This window comes from Orcinus orca, chromosome 16 (genome assembly GCF_937001465.1).
Source record: "Orcinus orca chromosome 16, mOrcOrc1.1, whole genome shotgun sequence".
Classification (NCBI taxonomy): Eukaryota; Metazoa; Chordata; class Mammalia; order Artiodactyla; family Delphinidae; genus Orcinus; species Orcinus orca.
The window spans coordinates 58,076,186-58,093,418 of record NC_064574.1 but is presented as its reverse complement, the minus strand read 5'-3'; the positions used below and the strand labels follow the sequence as shown (position 1 = coordinate 58,093,418).

Genomic DNA, 17,233 nt, shown 5'->3' with positions numbered 1-17,233 from the left:
TATTTAATACCTACCATAGCTTCAGTTTCAGCATCAGGTGAATTGTTAGAATTTCCTGATGTAATTTTTCCAGTATCTGAAAGAAAATTATTAAAATATGAACATTTGACAAGTTTATTAACTATTAAATATTTATGGACTTTATAATATGTGAATGCTGAAACAATAATAATGGGGATGCTACTTAACCATTATATAATCATGGTTGTAACTCAAAAATGTAACTCAATCGACTTTACTTATTCCAAAGACCAATGAACCAGTCCAAAAAAAGCAAACTCTAATTTTGGTTCAAAAGATTTTTTCCTTCTGTAACTTTACAGCTATACTAGTAACTCTTTTTTGAGTATCTATCTGTAAACCACTATAGCATTTGAGGAAATAACTTGGAAATTTACACATTTTTTATTCATAGTATCTTTAGACTAGACCACCTGAGATGGCTGAGGAGGATTCTTCACAGAACCAGTAAAAGCCTCAGATAAATGCTTAATATCCCTTAACTATCTGATTTACAATGTTAACAGCCCAAATCATAGTGGCAATTAAGTAGCTATATAAGTGCAGACAAAGCTTTCTGAAATTAAGATGCAAATTAAAGTCTCTAATGTATATTAAAAATGAAAAGGAAATGGGGAATTTTGAAGGAGAAATTATGAGGCAAAAAAGATAGCTATTTTAAGGGAAAGGAAATTTATTGGAAATCTAAGGTTAAAGATTTTTACATTAAGTGTAATGAGAAACTCTAAAGAGTAACAGAAGTATTATTTATAAAAGTTTAAAAAAATCAAAGATACTAAAGATTAGACAAACTAGTAGACTATAACTCGATAAAACAAAAGACAAACAAAAAATAAACCATCACTATCAGCAACAAGACCAGAGTAAACAAGTACAAATAACGGATATGAAAGGTTAAGTAGTTTTATAATTTACAAAGCCATTAAACACAGTAAAGAAACAAAAGGCCATAAATTGATAAACACAAAGTTAACAAGAAACCTCAATTTTATTAAGCAATCACTGATTTATTCAGGTAATATTAATCACAGATATAAATTAAACATTTTTGAGAGTAGAATTAAAACTTTTATTTTATTAAAAGATAATATTCAATTCTCTATTTTAAACAAATACTGATTTGAGGCTTTCTGATTTGCTAGGTCATATTTTAAGATACCTGTTGGATCTGATGTAATTGGAGTTGTCAAATTAGGACTTTCCACAGAAATCAACATGATATCATCTTTACTGAAATAAATAAATAAATAAATAAATAAAATAAACGTGATTATGCTGAGATGTGCAATCAATGGTTTTAATTCTTCTAATTTAACATTCCATAACTGATATGTTTTAATCTAACAATGGGGAGGATGTGGAATGAAAATGATAAAACCAAGTACCCAAGAAACCCTGTGTATAGCCAATTATTTATATGACCGAAAGTTCATGATATACAATAAACATAGACCCTTAACACTTAGTAGAGGGCTTCCCTGGTGGCGCAGTGGTTAAGAATCCACCTGCCAATGCAGGGGACACAGGTTCGAGCCCTGGTCCGGGAAGATTCCACATGCCATGGAGTAACTAAGCCCATGTGCCACAACTACTGAAGCCTGTGCACCTAGAGCCTGTGCTCCACAACAAGAGAAGCTACTGCAATGAGAAGCCCATGCACTGCAACGAAGAGTAGCCCCCACTCGCCGCAACTAGAGAAAGCCCGCGCACAGCAGCAAAAGACCCAATGCAGCCAAAAATAAATAAATTTATTAAAAAAAACTTAATAGAAATCCATTTACAATAAATCCAAATGTATGAACTATAAGTATTCAACATATATAAATGTACAAAATATACAAAAGTCACTCTAGCACATATACTTGCCTTCTTGAAAATGAAACAATGTATAAAAGAAACTGATTAAAACTTTGTTACTGATATAGAACTATAAAAAATAAAGATATTAAAAAATTAATTCTGCCACTACTCTATATCACTATAGTAGCAATATTTACTATGCAATGATGATAAAGGATGCTGATTATGGTTACAGAATATTCTGAGTCATGAGACTGTCTTTTGCTCCCATTTGACCCCGACTCCACTTTTTTGAATGTGACATTTAAAATCAGAATTTTTGTTAAGAAAACCTTGACACAAATTTCAGTAAGCCCATTTAATTTGCTACATGAATTTTCTACACACAGGGTTGTACCATTTTCTTATAGATGTTTTTAATTTTTAGCCTTTGTATTTGGCCTATGATCCATTTCAAGTTATTTTTGTGTATGGTGTAAGAGTTGAGGTTCACTTTTCCCCTCTGGTTATTCCAGCAACAGTTGTTGAAACAACTCTCTCTTCCCCATTAAATTACCTTGGCATCTTCGCTGAAAACCAATGGACTCTATATATATTCTCTAATTTGTCCATTGATTTATATTTCTATCCTTATGCCAACACCATTCTCTTAATTACTATAGCTTTATAGTAAGTCTTGAACTCAGGTAGTGTATGTCTTCCAACGTTGTTCTCTTGTAACACTGTTTTCACCTTCTAGGTCTTTTGCATTTCATACAAGTTTATGATCAGTTTGTTACTTTCTACAGAAAAGGATGCCATGATTTTGTTTAAGGGTGCATTAAATATACAAAACAATTTGGGTGAAGTGATATTAACAATGAATTTTCTGATTTGTAAACATGGCATATCTCACCATATATTTATGGCATATCTCACCATATATTTATATTTCCATTAATTTTTCACAGCAATATTTTGTACTTTTAAAAATTATTAACTGGGGTTTTTTTTACAGCAGCTTTAGGTTTACAGCAAAATTGACTACAGCGTTTTCCCATATACCCCCTATCCCTCCCACACACAACCTCCCACACAATCCTTTGCCAGTGGGTACTGCTGTTACAACTGATGAAACTACGTTAACATCATTACCCCCAAACTTCATAGTTTACAATAACATTCACTCTTAGTGTTAGGATATTCTGTGGATTCTGACAAGTATATAATGACATGTAGCCACCATTACAGTATAATAAAAAATAGTTTCACTGCCCTAAAAATCCCCAGTGCTTTGCCTATTCATCCCTCCCCACCAACCTCTGGCAACATTTGATCTTTTTACTATTTCCACAGTTTTGCCTTTTCTAGAATGTCATATAGTTGAAATCATACAGTATACAGCCTTCTCAGACTGGCTTCTTTCCCTTAATAATATGCATTTAAGTTTCCTCCATGTCTTTTCATAGCTTGATAGATCTTTTTTTTTTTAGCACTAAACAGTATTCCATTGCCTGAATGTACTGGGTTGGCCAAAACGTTTGTCCGGTTTTTTCCGTAACATGGATCTAGTAGTGCTTAGATGTCTTTAACTTCATTCAAAACAATTTTGTTAGATTGTATTGTGTCAGCTGCCATATCAGCATGCATTTAAAAAAACGTATCAAAATTGGTAAATTTATGTGAAGCCATTTTGATATTGATGGAAGAAAAAAGCAACATTTTCGGCACATTATGCTTTATTATTTGCAACTGAAATGCAAAAAAAGATTTGTGCAGTGTATGGAGAAGGTGCTATGACTGATCGAACACGTCAAAAGTGGTTTGCAAACTTTCGTGCTGGAGATTTTCTTGCTGCACGATGCTCCACGGTTGGGTAGACCAGTTGAAGTTGATAGAGATCAAATCAAGACATTAATTGAGAACAATTAATATTATGCCAGGCAAGAGATAGCCGACACACTCAAAATATATCAAGCGTTGAAAATCATTTGCACCAGCTTGGTTATGTTAATCGCCTTGATGTTTGGGTTCCACATAAGTTAAGCAAAAAACAACTTCTTGACCGCATTTCCACGTGCGATTCTCTACTGAAACATAATGAAAACATTGCATTTTAAAAACAAATTGTGACGGGTGATGAAAAGTGGATACTGTACAACAATGAGGATGGAAGAGATCGTGGGGCAAGTGAAATGAACCACGACCAACCACACCAAAGGCCAGTCTTCAACCAAAGAATGTGATGATGTGTATATGGTAGGATTGGAAGGGAGTCCTCTATTGTGAGCTCCTTCTGGAAAACCAAACGATTAATTCCAACAAGTACTGCTCCCAATTAGACCAAAAGAAAGCAGCACTCGATGAAAAGCATCCGGAATTAGTCAACAGAAAATGCATAATCTTCCATCAGGGTAACCCAAGTCCACATGTTTCTTTGATGACCAGGCAAAAACTGTTACAGCTTGGCTGGGAAGTTCTGATTCATCTGCTGTATTCACCAGACTTTGCACCTTTGGATTTCCATTTATTTCACTCTTTACAAAATTCTCTTAATGGAAAAAATTTCAATTCCCTGGAAGACTGTAAAAGGCACCTGGAACAGTTCTTTGCTCAAAAAGGTAACAAGTTTTGGGAAGATGGAATTATGAAGTTGCCTGAAAAATGTCAGAAGGTAGTGGAACAAAATGGTGAATATGTTGTTCAACAAAGTTCTTGGTGAATATGAAAAATGTTTCTTTTATTTTTACTTAAAAACCGATGGAAACTTTGGCCAACCCTATACCACATTTGTTTACCCATTCACTTACTGAAGGGCATCCTGGTTGCTTCCAAGTTTTGGCAGTTATGAATAAAACTACATTTTATATGATTCCATTTTCTCTCCTTTCTTAGCAAACTATACTTCTGTATTTAGTGGTTGCCCCAGAGTTTGCAATACACATTGACAACTAATCCAAGTCAATTGTCAAATAATACTATACTGCTTCACAAGTAGTACAAGTACCTTATAATAACAGAATATTCCTAATTCCTCTTTCCTGTTCCTTTTCAATCATTGCTGCCATTCATTTCACTTATATATAAGTGCGTGAATGCAGCATGCACACACACACACACACACACACACACAAGCATACATAATCAAATACATTGTTGCTATTAATTTGAACAAACTCTTGTCAGTTAAATCAATTAATAATAAGAAAGATAAAACATTCTATTTTATCTTCACTCATTCCTTCTCTGATGATCTTCCTTTTCTTTATGTAGATCTGATTTTCTGACATACTATTTTCCTTCTCCGTGAAGAATTTTTAACATTTCCTGCAAGGCAGATCTACTGGCAACTAATACCCTAAATTTTTGTTTGCCTGAGAAAGTCTTTTTCCTTCACCTTTGAAAGATAATTTCACACTGTAAAGAATTTTAGGTTGGTAAGTTTTGTTCTTGCAACACTTTAAATATTTCACTCTACTTTCTTCTTGTTTGCATAGTTTCTAAGGAGAAGTTGAATGTAAGTCTTACCTTTGCTCCTCTACACGTATGGTGTTTTTCCTTGGCTTCTTTCAAGATTTTAGCTTTGATTTTCTGAAGTCTAAATGTGATATGTCTAGGTGTACTCTTTTAGGTATTTATCCTGCTTAGTATTCTCTGAGCTTCCTGGATCTGTGGCTTGGTGTCTAACATTAATTTCGGAGAAATTCTTAGTTACAGTTACTTCAAATATTGCTTTTGTTCCTTTCTTTTTTCTTCCTGGAATTCCCATTATGCATATATAACTCCCTTTGTAGTTGTCCTAAGTTTTTGGATATTCTGGGTTGTTTTTGTCTTTTATTTTCTCTTTGCTTTTCCATTTTGGAAGTTTCTATTGTCATATTCTTAAGGTTGGTGATTCTTTCCTCAGCCATGTCTATTCTACTAATGAGCCCATCAAAGGCTTTCCTCATTCTGTTAGTAGTTTTGATCTCAACCATTTCTTTTCCTTAGAATTTCCATCTCTCTTCTTACATTACCTAACAGTTCTTGCATTTTGTCTACTTTTTCCATTAAAGCACATTAATCATAGTTTAAAAAAATTCCTGGTCTAGTAATTTGAACATTCCTGCCATATCTGACTCTGGTTCTGATGCTTGCTCAGTCTCTTCAAATTGTGTTTTCTGGTTTTTAATATGTCTTTTTTTTATAATATGTTTTTAATATGTAACTTTTTGTTGAAAGGTAGACATGATGTACTGGGTAAAAGGAACTATGGTAAACATGCCTTTAGTAATGTAGTGGTAAAATGTGGGGGAAGGGGAAGCATTCTACTAGTCCTATGAGTAGGTCTCAGTCTTTTAATGAGCCTGTGCCCCTAGAGTATGAAATTCACTAATGCAGCCCAGTCTCCATACCCCTCTTAGGTGGGACAGGATGGCTAGAGGGGGCTAGAGTTGGGTATTTCTCTTCCTCCATGTGGAAGGCTGGAGGGAGTAGGTATTAGATATTTCCTTTCCTCCAGGTAGGTTAATCTCTGGTAATACTTTCTCCTGATGGCAGGCCTTGTTAAGAACAGAGTGCTCTGGTGTATTTCAAAAGCTTCTTTTTATCTTGCCCCCTGCTGGAAGCATGAGAGGATTTTTCTTCAATATTCACTGCAAAGATCAGTAGAGCTCTAGAGGTAAAACTCACAAAATTGTGCCCCTCCCTTACCTGGACCCCCCCCCCCCTTGGAGTTTTTATCTCTGAGATTTATTTACTCTGAGCCTCCAGCAATTACAATTTAGGTTTCCCTACCCCAGCAGTGGTTGCCACGGAGGTTTTTGCTCCACTTCCAGGGCGTTTTGATTCTGTTTCCGCCTGTTTCTGTCTCCAAATTGGGTGTCAGTAGTTTGCTCTATGACCTTACTTCTCTGGTGGATCAAAGAAGAGTGGTTTTTTTCAGTCTGTTCAGCTTTTACTTGTTAGTATGGAATGATGACACCTTACAGGCTGGACCAGAAATCTTGTTTTGGAGTTAGGTCTTATATGTATTTTGGTAATTTACCCCTATGAATATCATACTCTGATATTACTGTAAATGGTATTAATTTAAAATTCCAACTGTTTGTTGCCTGTACACAGAAATACTACAGACAACCAGTATTATAACATATATATACACACCACATAGTACAAAGGAATAGTGTGATATATACACACATATATACCCTATATAGAAACAATAAAATATTTTATATTTATCCACATATTTATAATTTCCAGCACCCTTCATAACTTTACCTTTGTACAGATCCAAATTTCCATCTGATATTATTTTCCTTCTACCTGAAGAAACTCCTTTAGCATTCCCTGTAGTGCAATTTTGCTGCTGATGTATTCTTTCACTTTTTTTGAGTATGAAAAAGTCCATTTTCTTGTACACGTCTGAAAGATATTTTCACTGAGTGTAGAACTGTAGAAACTGTAGACAGTTCCTCTTTTAATGATTTAGAGATGTCTCTCCATTTCAGTACTTTAGAGATGTCTCCTTTTCGACACCGCTAAAGTTTGAATAGTTTACAGTGAGAATTCTCATCTTATTTTTTGTTCCTTTCTATGTAATGTGTCTTTTCTCTCTGGCTGCTTTTAAGATTTTGTCACCATTGATTTTTAGCAGTCTGGTTATGATGTGTTTTTCCTTTATGCTTCTGCTTAGCTTTGTTAACCTTTCTTTCTTCCTTTCTATTTATGGGTTTAGAATTGGACAAATTTTAGATATATTTTCCTGCCCCCCTGCCTAGTGATGACTTCAATGATATATACATATATTAGACTACTTGATACTGTTCTACAAGTCTCTGATGCTCTGTTCATTTTTTTGTTAGCCTGTTTTCTCCCCATGCTTTTGTCTGAACAGTTTCTGGTATTTCACTGATTTTTAAAAAGCCAGTAATTATTCTGTTATTAATCCTATCCAATGTACTTTTCACTTTATTGTCTTTCTCATCTCTAGAAGTACAATTTGGGTCTTTTTTTTTACATCTTCCATTTCTATCACGTTGACATTCTCCTCTATGTTGTTAGATATGAATAATATACTGATAATTGCTATTTTATGTTGTCTGCTAAGTCCAACAACCATATTAATTCTGTTTCTATCATTTTGGTTTTCTCCTTGTTATGGGTTACTTTTCATATTTTGCATGCTTGGTAAGTTTTTATTAGATGTCAGACATTGTTAAATTCACACTGTTGGATGATGTTTCATTCTATCAGAGTGTTGGACTTTGCTCTGGCATACAGTTAAATTACCCATGATTAGTTCTGACTCCTTTGAGTCCTTTTAGCTTTCTGGGGTAGGTCCACTGGAGTCTTTTAGTCCAGAATTAATTTAGCCTCACTACAGCTATACCCATCCAAGGACTCTACCTGTTGGTGCATGCTAAGTCTCTTCACTACAGCCAGTGAGAAAGCAAAATGTTCCCAGCCCTGTGCAACCTCCAAAAAATGTATGGCCTTCTTCTTTTCAGTGGTTCTTGACCCAGCCTCTTGTAGTTTCATGCTTTGCACATATAGATCTGTATTCAGCCAATGATTCAAGGGGTTCCCTTTGCAGATCTCCAGAGCTCTACCTTTATGCAATTACCTCTCTTGCTTTGCCTCACAAATTCTAGATACTTCATATTCTCCAATATCTGATCTAAATGCACCAAGACCAGCAGGCTGTTTGGGCTCCTCCCACCCCTGCTTTTCAACTTGGGAAATGCCTCCAGGCAGAACTGGCACAATGGTAGGGTGCATTTCTTTTGTTTCTTTTCTCACAGGGATCATAATTGTGTGCTCCCTGTTGAACAATGTCTAAACACAATTTCTTTTCTTTAGTTTAGTTTTCTGTTTGTTTACAGCAAAAGAACAATTCCTGTGCAGTTAATACTTCATGAGCAGAAGGATACATTTCCCACACACTGATTTCCATTTTGTGAAATCAACTGTTTTTCATGTGCACTTTTAAACAAATTCAATAATTTTTTCCATATCAAATTTATCAATAAAAGATTCTGACAAAAGCTATTATTTCTAAGTTCAATTAACAACAAAAAAGTTCAGATCTAAATTTTATCAATAATATTTTACTCTTCTACTCATTTTTGGCCTTTAACACAGCTTACAAAGTTTATTTTGTATATACTTTTTTCTACTAGTATTCAATAATAGTCATATAGTGGATGAAAGACTAATAGCTGTATTTATTTTGTTGCTTAACTACAACTATAAGCAACTCTTTTCATTATACTATAGTCAAAATCTCTTATCAATCTCAAAATTCTTCATTTAATATTTCTATATTTCTAATGTTTTAAATATCTTTATTTGCTGCTACAGTATATCAAATATAATGTTACTAAGGAGTCTAAGACATTAAGCAGAAAGACTAAAAATCAGAGTGAAATTTTTGGCAATCTCATTGGAATTTTGGGCTGAGGAGGTAAAGGTAAAGATTTAGAAGCCACCGAGGCGGAGAGGCCCTGGTGAACACTCCAAGCTTTCAGCTGGAATCCACTAAGGGCTACATCTTAAAAGCCAGAGTGAAGTAGATATAGGAGACTTACCAAAATAACAACAGGCCTGAATTTATACCATTACCTGAGCAGATTAGGTGACCAGGCCCTACTCTACCTGCCAGAGAACAGAATAAATCTCGTCTATAGAAAGATATTATTCAGAGCCTCACCAATTCTTCAGAAACTATCAAGCACACTAACAGACAGAATCAAATGACTAGAAACAGAGAAAAACAATAGAAACATATGTACAGATGATTGAGGTACTGGAGTTATAAAACAAGGACATGAAAAAAAACTGGGCTTCCCTGGTGGCGCAGTGGTTGAGAGTCCACCTGCCGATGCAGGAGACACGGGTTCGTGCCCCTGTCCAGGAAGATCCCACATGCTGCGGAGCGGCTGGGCCCGTGAGCCATGGCCGTTGAGCCTGTGCGTCTGGAGCCTGTGCCCCACAATGGGAGAGGCCACAACAGTGAGAGGCCCACATACCACAAAACAAAACAAAACAAAAGAAAAAAACCCCAAAAACTATGATGAATAGTTTTAAGAATACTGAGGAAAGATGGGAAAATAGTCAAAACCAGATGGAACATTCATCAGAAAAGCATAATCTATGAAAAAAAAGACTACACTGAAATTAAGAAGAGTCAATACATATAAAGGCACTATTATGAAAGTGGAAAGACTTGGAATGGGAAAAGATACTTGTTGTCAATATATCTGATAAAAAACTTAAGACAGGCAACTCAAAAGAAAAACATGCAAAAGTCTTAGAGAAACTTTATGAAAGAAGATATCCAAATGACTAACAAATATAAAAAAAGTGCTTAATTTCATTATTAGAAGGAAACAAATTAAAACGAATACAGGCATGCCTTAGAGATATTGCAGGTTTGATTCCAGACCACAACAATATTAAGCGAATATCTCAATAAAGTGAATCACTTGAATTTTTTAATTTCCCAGTGCATACAAAAGTTATGTTTACTATACTATAGTGTGCTGTATACTATAGTCTATTAAGTGTGCAACAGCATTATGTCTAAAAAAACAATACATACCTTAATTTTAAAATATTTCATTGCTAAAAAATGCTAACCATCATCTAAGCCTTCAGTAAGTTGTAATCTTTTTGTTGCTGGATGGTCTTGTGTTGATGCTGATGGCTGCTGACTGATCAGGGTGGTGGTTGCTGACGGCTGGGGTGGCTCTGGCAACTTCTTAAAATAAAACAATGAAATTTGCTGCATGAATTAACTCATCCTTTCACAAGTGATTGGTTTTCTGAAGCATGCAATGCTGTTTGATAGCATTTTACCCACAGTAAAACTTCTTTCAAAGTTTGAGTCAATCTTCTTAAACCCAACCACTGCTTTATCAGCTAAGTTTATGTAATGTTCTAAATCCTCTGTCGTCACTTCAACAGTCTTCACAGGATCTTCATCAAGAATAGATTCCATCTCAAGAAACCACTTTCTTTGCTCATCCGTTAAAGTTTATCATGAGATTACAGCAATTCAGTCACCTTCAGGCTCCACTTCTAATTCTAGTTCTCTTGCTATTTCTACATCTGCAGTTACTTCCTCCACTAAAGTCTTGAACCTCTCAAAGTCATCCATGAAGGTTAGAGTAAACCTCTTCCAAACTTCTGTTAATGTTGATCTTTTGACCTCTTGCCATGAACCATGAATGTTCTTAATGTATCTAGAATGGTGAATCCTTTCCAGAAGGTTTTCAAATTACTTTGCTCAGATCCATTGAAGGAATCACTATCTATGGCAGCAACAGCTTTACAAAGTACTTAAAATAATAAGCTTGAAAGTTGAAATTACTTGACCCATGGGCTGCAGAAAGGATGTTGTGTTAGCAGGCATGAAAACAACAATAATCTCATTGTATATCTCCATCAGAGTTCTTGGGTGGCCAGGTGCATTGTCAATGAGCAGTAAATTTTTTTTTAAAATAAATTTATTTATTTTTGGCTGCACTGGGTCTTTGTTGCTGTGCGTGGGCTTTCTCTAGTTGTGGTGAGCGGGGGCTACTCTTCATTGTGGTGTGCAGTCTTCTCATTTCGGTGGCTTCTTCTGTTGCGGAGCACGGGCTCTGGGCTCTAGGCACGCGGGCTTCAGTAGTTGTGGGACACGAGCTTAGATGCTCCGCAGCATGTGGGATCTTCTCAGACCAGGGATTGAACCCATGTCCGCTGCACTGGCAGGCAGATTCTTAACCACTGCACCACCAGGGAAGTCCCCTTTGAGCAGTAAATTTTGAGAGGAATCTTTTTTCTGAGCAGTAGGTCTCAAACATTCAGTTGAGTAAAATATTCAGTAATTCAAGCCTGGATATGCTGTCAGCCAGGCATTGTTCTTCTACTTATATAGCACAGGCAAAGCAGATTTAGCATAATTCTTAAGGGCCCTAAGATTTTTGGAATGGTAAATGAGTACTGGCTTCAACCTAAAAGTCACCAGCTGCACTAGCCCTCAGAAAGAGAGTCAGCCTGCTCTTTGAAGTTTGAAGCCAGGTATTGACTTCTATGTAGCTATGAAAAGTCCTAGATGGTATCTTCTTGCTATTTAAGGTTGTTTCTTCTACACTGAAAATCTTTTGTTTAATGTAACCACTTTCATTAATTATCTTTGGTAGATCTTCTGAATAGCTTGCTGCAGCTTCTACATCAGTATTTGCTGCGTTACATTGCACTTTTATGTTATAGAGATGGCTTCTTACCTTAAACCTCATGAACCAACGTCTGCAAACTTTTTTTTCTGCAGCTTCCTCCTCATCACTCTAAGCCTTCACAGAATTGAAGAGTTAGAGCCTTGCTCTGGATTAAGCTTTGGCTTAAGGGAATGCTGTGGCTGATTTGACCTTAAACTTTCTCTATATCAATAATAAGGCTATTTCGCTTTCTTATCATTCACGTGTTCTGGAGTAGCACTTTTAATTTCCTTCAAGAACTTTTCCTTTGCATTCACAACTTGGCTAACTATTTGGTGCAAAAGGCCTAGCTTTTGGCCTGTCTCAGCTTTCAACATGCCCTCCTCACTAAGCTTAATTTCTAGCTTTTGACTTAAAGTGAGAGACATGTAGGTCTTCTTTCACTTAAACATTTAGAGACCATTGTAAGGTTATTAACTGGCCTAATTTCAATATTGTTATGTCTCAGGGAGTAGGGAGGCCTGAGGAAAGGAGACAGATGACATCAGTGGAGCAGTCAGAATGTACACATTTATTAAGTTGCTGTCTTATACGGGTGTGGTTTGTGGCAACCCCCAAAAAGTACAATAGTGACATCAAAGATCACTAATCACAGATCACCATGACAAATCATAATGGAAAAGTCTGAAATATTGTGAGGAAAAAAAAATATTGTGAGAATTGCCAAACTGTGACACAAAGTGAGCAAATGCTATTGGAAAAATGGTGCCAACAGAATTGACGCAGGGTTGCCATAAACCTTCAATTTGTAAAAAACCACAATATCTGTGAAGCAAAATAAAGCAAAGCACAAAGAAACAAGGCATGCCTGTATGTGATGCTATAAACATACCAGTGTGGCTAAAGTGAAAAAGGCAGATAATACCAAGTGTTGGCAAGGATACAGAATAAGAAAAACCTCATATACTCTCATTGGGAGTGTAACTTGATACAACTTCTTTGGTATTTAGTAGTATCTATTAAACCTGAAAATACACATACCCTATGACCTACCAATTCCACTTCCAGTCAAAGGTCCAACAGAAATTTACCTATGTATATTCACCAACAAACACGTAAAGGAATGTTCATAGCAGCACTAATCATAATTTCCCCAATCTGCAAATAACTCAGATGTCCATCAACAGTTGTGAATGGAATAAGCTGTGGTATATTCATATGATGGACATTATATAGCAATGAGAATGATCAAATTATTGTTGCTAAGCAACAGCATGGATGAATCTCTTAACACATAAAGTTGGGCAAAAGAGGCAAGACACCAAAGAGTTCATTGAGTATGATTCCATTTATATAAAGGGGAAAAGTAAACGAAAACAACTTATGGTGTTAGAGGTTAGGATGATGTTTACTGAAGTCAGTGTGGTAGGGGTGGGACTTGTGACTGGCATGAGGCAGAACAGATGCCATTGGTGTTGTTTTTTGATCTGGGTGATAATTACAAAATGTGTTTACTTTTTCAAAATTCACCAAACTATACATTTACTGTTTGTGCAGTTTTCAGTAGGTATTATAGGTCAATTAACTTTATTTTAAAAATTATGTGTCTGTGTATGTATGTATGTAAAGCTGCTAATGCTTATCCTGAGAAATTCATTTATACATCTACACACTAAAGATTGGAATTCCACGAGCATTTAATGATACATAACTTTCATGAAACTGTTCCACTGACTGCTTCCAATGATGGCTCTTTTTTTAATGAACCATATCTGGGAGGAAAACTGAGGACACTGATGATTTTCGTGGTCTTCTAGATGCACCTATTTTTCTACTTGTATTCTACCTTGGAGAAAAACTTCTGTGTCTAAAATCAGTAATTAAAATTCTCCAGGTAATGTTATAATGTAGTACATAGTTCAATAATGGGATCTGGAGACAAAACTGTCTAGGTCTAAATCCTGGCTCTGCCATTTACTAGCTCAGTGTTTGGGGGACAGGAAACTTGGTTTCCTGATCTGTTAAAGAGGGATATGTCATAAACGTGAGATTAAGTAAGTGTTAATAATGAGTAGGAAGGAGCACATGAAAAACAGTGGAAAATTTCTTATAATACTATGGCTGGTAACTACTTTTTTCTCCTTTGTATCTCTGTAAACATTTCTTCACATGAAATTCAATGCAAGACTTATTTTTCAGACAATATTAATGTTTCATTCCATCAACACTGGTGAAGTGGTCTGTTCTTGGGTGCCTTAGACCTTGATGCTTACTTTTCCTCTTTGGAAAAGATTGCATATGAAAGCCTTTTCTTTCTATTTAAGCAAGTTCCTTCATCAAATATGTGTTCTGGTCCACAGGCCTTCTCTTCTATGAGCTTCTTCAGCTCAGCTGTTACTGCCTTTCCCATTTTCTTCACATTCTAAAAAGAAAATGCTTAAACTTCTAAATCGAACCATGACTATAGACATAGAAAGTTAGTAGTGGCACTAATTCCTTCAACACTTGGGGTATCAGAAGAAACAATTATAAAGCCTCCTGGATTTCTCTAGAGTTATAATAATGGAGAGAAAATAGATCCAATGAAAAGAGGAGACTGGAAAATTAAAAAAACTGAAACTAAGAACTAAATACCTGAGTTTAACAGCCACTTGGATACAGCTAAAGAGAGAATGAACTAGAAAATTGTAGCAAATATCCAGACAAAAGCATGGAGAACAAAATAGATGGAGTGTACACAGAAGAGTATAATTGGAATACCAGAAGGGAAGAAGAGACAGAATGGTGCAGAAGCAATATCTAAAAAGATAATATCCAAGAATTTTCCAAAGATAATGAAAGATATGAAGTCACAGATTCAAGAAAAACTATGAGCCCCAATTAGGATAAATTAATCCCCCCCCACCGCCAGCATCATAGAATATACTGATGAAAACCAAAAATATATAGACTATCTTGAAAGCAGCTAGACAAATAGACACCATCCTCAAAGAAGGAACAAGAAGATGGATATCTAACTTTTCAACAGAAATTATAGAAGTCAGAAAACAATGTAATGACATCTTGAAAGTGCTAAAAATAACTGCCAACCTATAATTCAATACCTATGTTGAAATATCCTTTAAAAATAAAGACAAGGGCTTCCCTGGTGGCACAGTGGTTGAGAGTCCGCCTGCCGATGCAGGGGACGCGGGTTCGTGTCCCGGTCCGGGAAGATCCCACATGCTGCGGAGCGGCTGGGCCCGTGAGCCATGGCTGCTGAGCCTGTGCGTCCGGAGCCTGTACTCCGCAACGGGAAAGGCCACAACAGTGAGAGGCCCGCGTACAGCGCAAAAAAAAAAATAAAGAAAAAAAAAAAAAGATAAAATGAAGTTATTTCCAGACAAATAAAAACAAAGTTTATCCTGAGCAGAATTTTTAAAATAAATAATAAATGGAATTATTCAGGCAGATGAAAAATTATCCCAGATGGAAATACAGGAAGAAATAAAGAGCAACAGAAAGGGTAAATACACTTGACCCTTGCACAATGAAGGCATCAGAAAATCCAAGTATAACTTTCGACTCACCCCCAAACTAGTAATAGCCTACTGTTGACTAGAAGGCTTACTGTTAACATAAACAGTCGATTAACACATACTTTGTATGTTATATATATTATATACTGTGTTCTTACAATAAAGGTAGAAAAAAAATTAAGAAATCATAAGGAAAATACAGTTGCAGTAGTGTCCTCTATTTATTGATACTATAAGTTTATGCTGTCTGTTTACAAGATGAATCGTCTGTCAGTACCTATATCAATATTGTCCTAATGATATAAATACCATAGATGTTATATGTATTACAAACATTAGACATCAAAAATGAAAAGAAAATGTGAAAAAGAAATTATTTGTTTATAGGTACTATATTTATTGAAAAAAAATCCATGTATACGAGTGGACTCAAGTAGTTCAAACCCTTGTTGTTCAAGAGTCAACAACTGTATTTGGGTAACTCTAAGTGAATGACTGTACAAAGTAATGATATTGTCTTATGAGATTTAAAATAATGTAAAACTTAAATGCATGAAACAAACAATGGGAGGGAGCACTAAATGGAGTTAAAAGTGTTCTAAGGTCAAGCATTGCCTATAAAATGGTAAAAGTAGCAATTCATATTAGACTCTAATGTTAGACTCAAGAATCCATATCATGATCTTTAGGATAACTTCAAAAGGTACAATGAAAGATGTATAATTAATGAGGTAATGGGGAATGGGAAAAAGAAATCCAAAAGAAGGCTAAAATAAGTAGAGAAAGAAACAGACACAGATAAGGGAAAAGGACCATAAAATAATGTAACAAATAGAAAACAAGTATTAAGATTATAGTTATGAGCCCACATATATCAGTAAGATTACATTAAACATAATCTAAAATTTCCAATTAATAATTATTTTCAAATTGGATTAAAAATACATATTCAGCTTAATAAATAATTATAAAGCTAGCATCCATGTAGCCACTACTCAGATAAATACATTTTAACCTTTTTTTTTTTTTTTGCGGTACGGGGGCCTCTCACTGCTGTGGCCTCTCCCACCGCGGAGCACAGGCTCCGGACGCACAGGCCCAGCGGCCATGGCTCACGGGCCCAGCCGCTCCGCGGCATGTGGGATCTTCCCAGGATCTTCCCAGACTGGGTCACGAACCCGTGTCCCCTGCATCGGCAGGCAGACCCTCAACCACTGTGCCACCAGGGAAGCCCCAGATAAATACATTTTAAATTATCAACACTTCAGAAACCCACGTGCCTCCATCCTGAATCATAAATCTCCTCCATAAATAGCATTTGTGGTACTAATCCCCTTGTTTTACTCTTTAGATTTACCATCTAGCTTTGAATTCATAAGTAATGTACTTTTTGCTGGCTATTTCTGAACTTCATTTGAATGGAATCATACTATTCCTTGTGTCTGCCTTTCAGTCATGTTTTTTGTGGGAGTAACATACTGTTACATGTGACTGTAGTTCCTTCACTTTCATTAATGTACAAAATTCTACCGTATGGACTTACAGCAATTATTTTTCTTTTCAGCTGTAGATGGACTTTTTTTCCTCCTGGTTTTTGGCTATTATGGAAAATGCTGCTAATAAACATTCCTCTAGATATGTCCTATTGCACATGTGAACATGTCTCTAGCTAGGGTATATACCAAGGGATAGGACCGCTAGGTCAAAGGATATTCAGATCTTCAATATTTC

The 17,233-nt window shown here is 35.8% G+C and overlaps 1 protein-coding gene across 17 annotated transcripts in view; it reads right to left on the bottom strand.

Moving 5' to 3' along the window:
- The window catches only part of ATF7IP2 (activating transcription factor 7 interacting protein 2), a 73,274-nt gene that overhangs the window by 22,963 nt on the left and 33,078 nt on the right, over nucleotides 1-17,233 (bottom strand). For 12 of the 17 annotated variants that reach the window (XR_007472059.1, XR_007472056.1, XR_007472058.1 and 9 more), the window contains 2 exons: nucleotides 1,181-1,251; nucleotides 15-76 (listed from right to left, as the gene is read on the bottom strand). Coding sequence is in view for 9 of the 17 variants with exons in the window: in XM_033428819.2 (XP_033284710.1) it covers nucleotides 15-76; nucleotides 1,181-1,251 (133 nt within the window). In the remaining 8 variants the exon portion in view is untranslated. Of the gene's footprint in view, nucleotides 1-14; nucleotides 77-1,180; nucleotides 1,252-2,871; nucleotides 4,458-7,063; nucleotides 7,207-10,384; nucleotides 10,544-17,233 lie in introns of those variants that run through there. The other 5 variants (XR_004483522.2, XR_004483523.2, XR_007472062.1 and 2 more) reach the window with 4 other exon arrangements.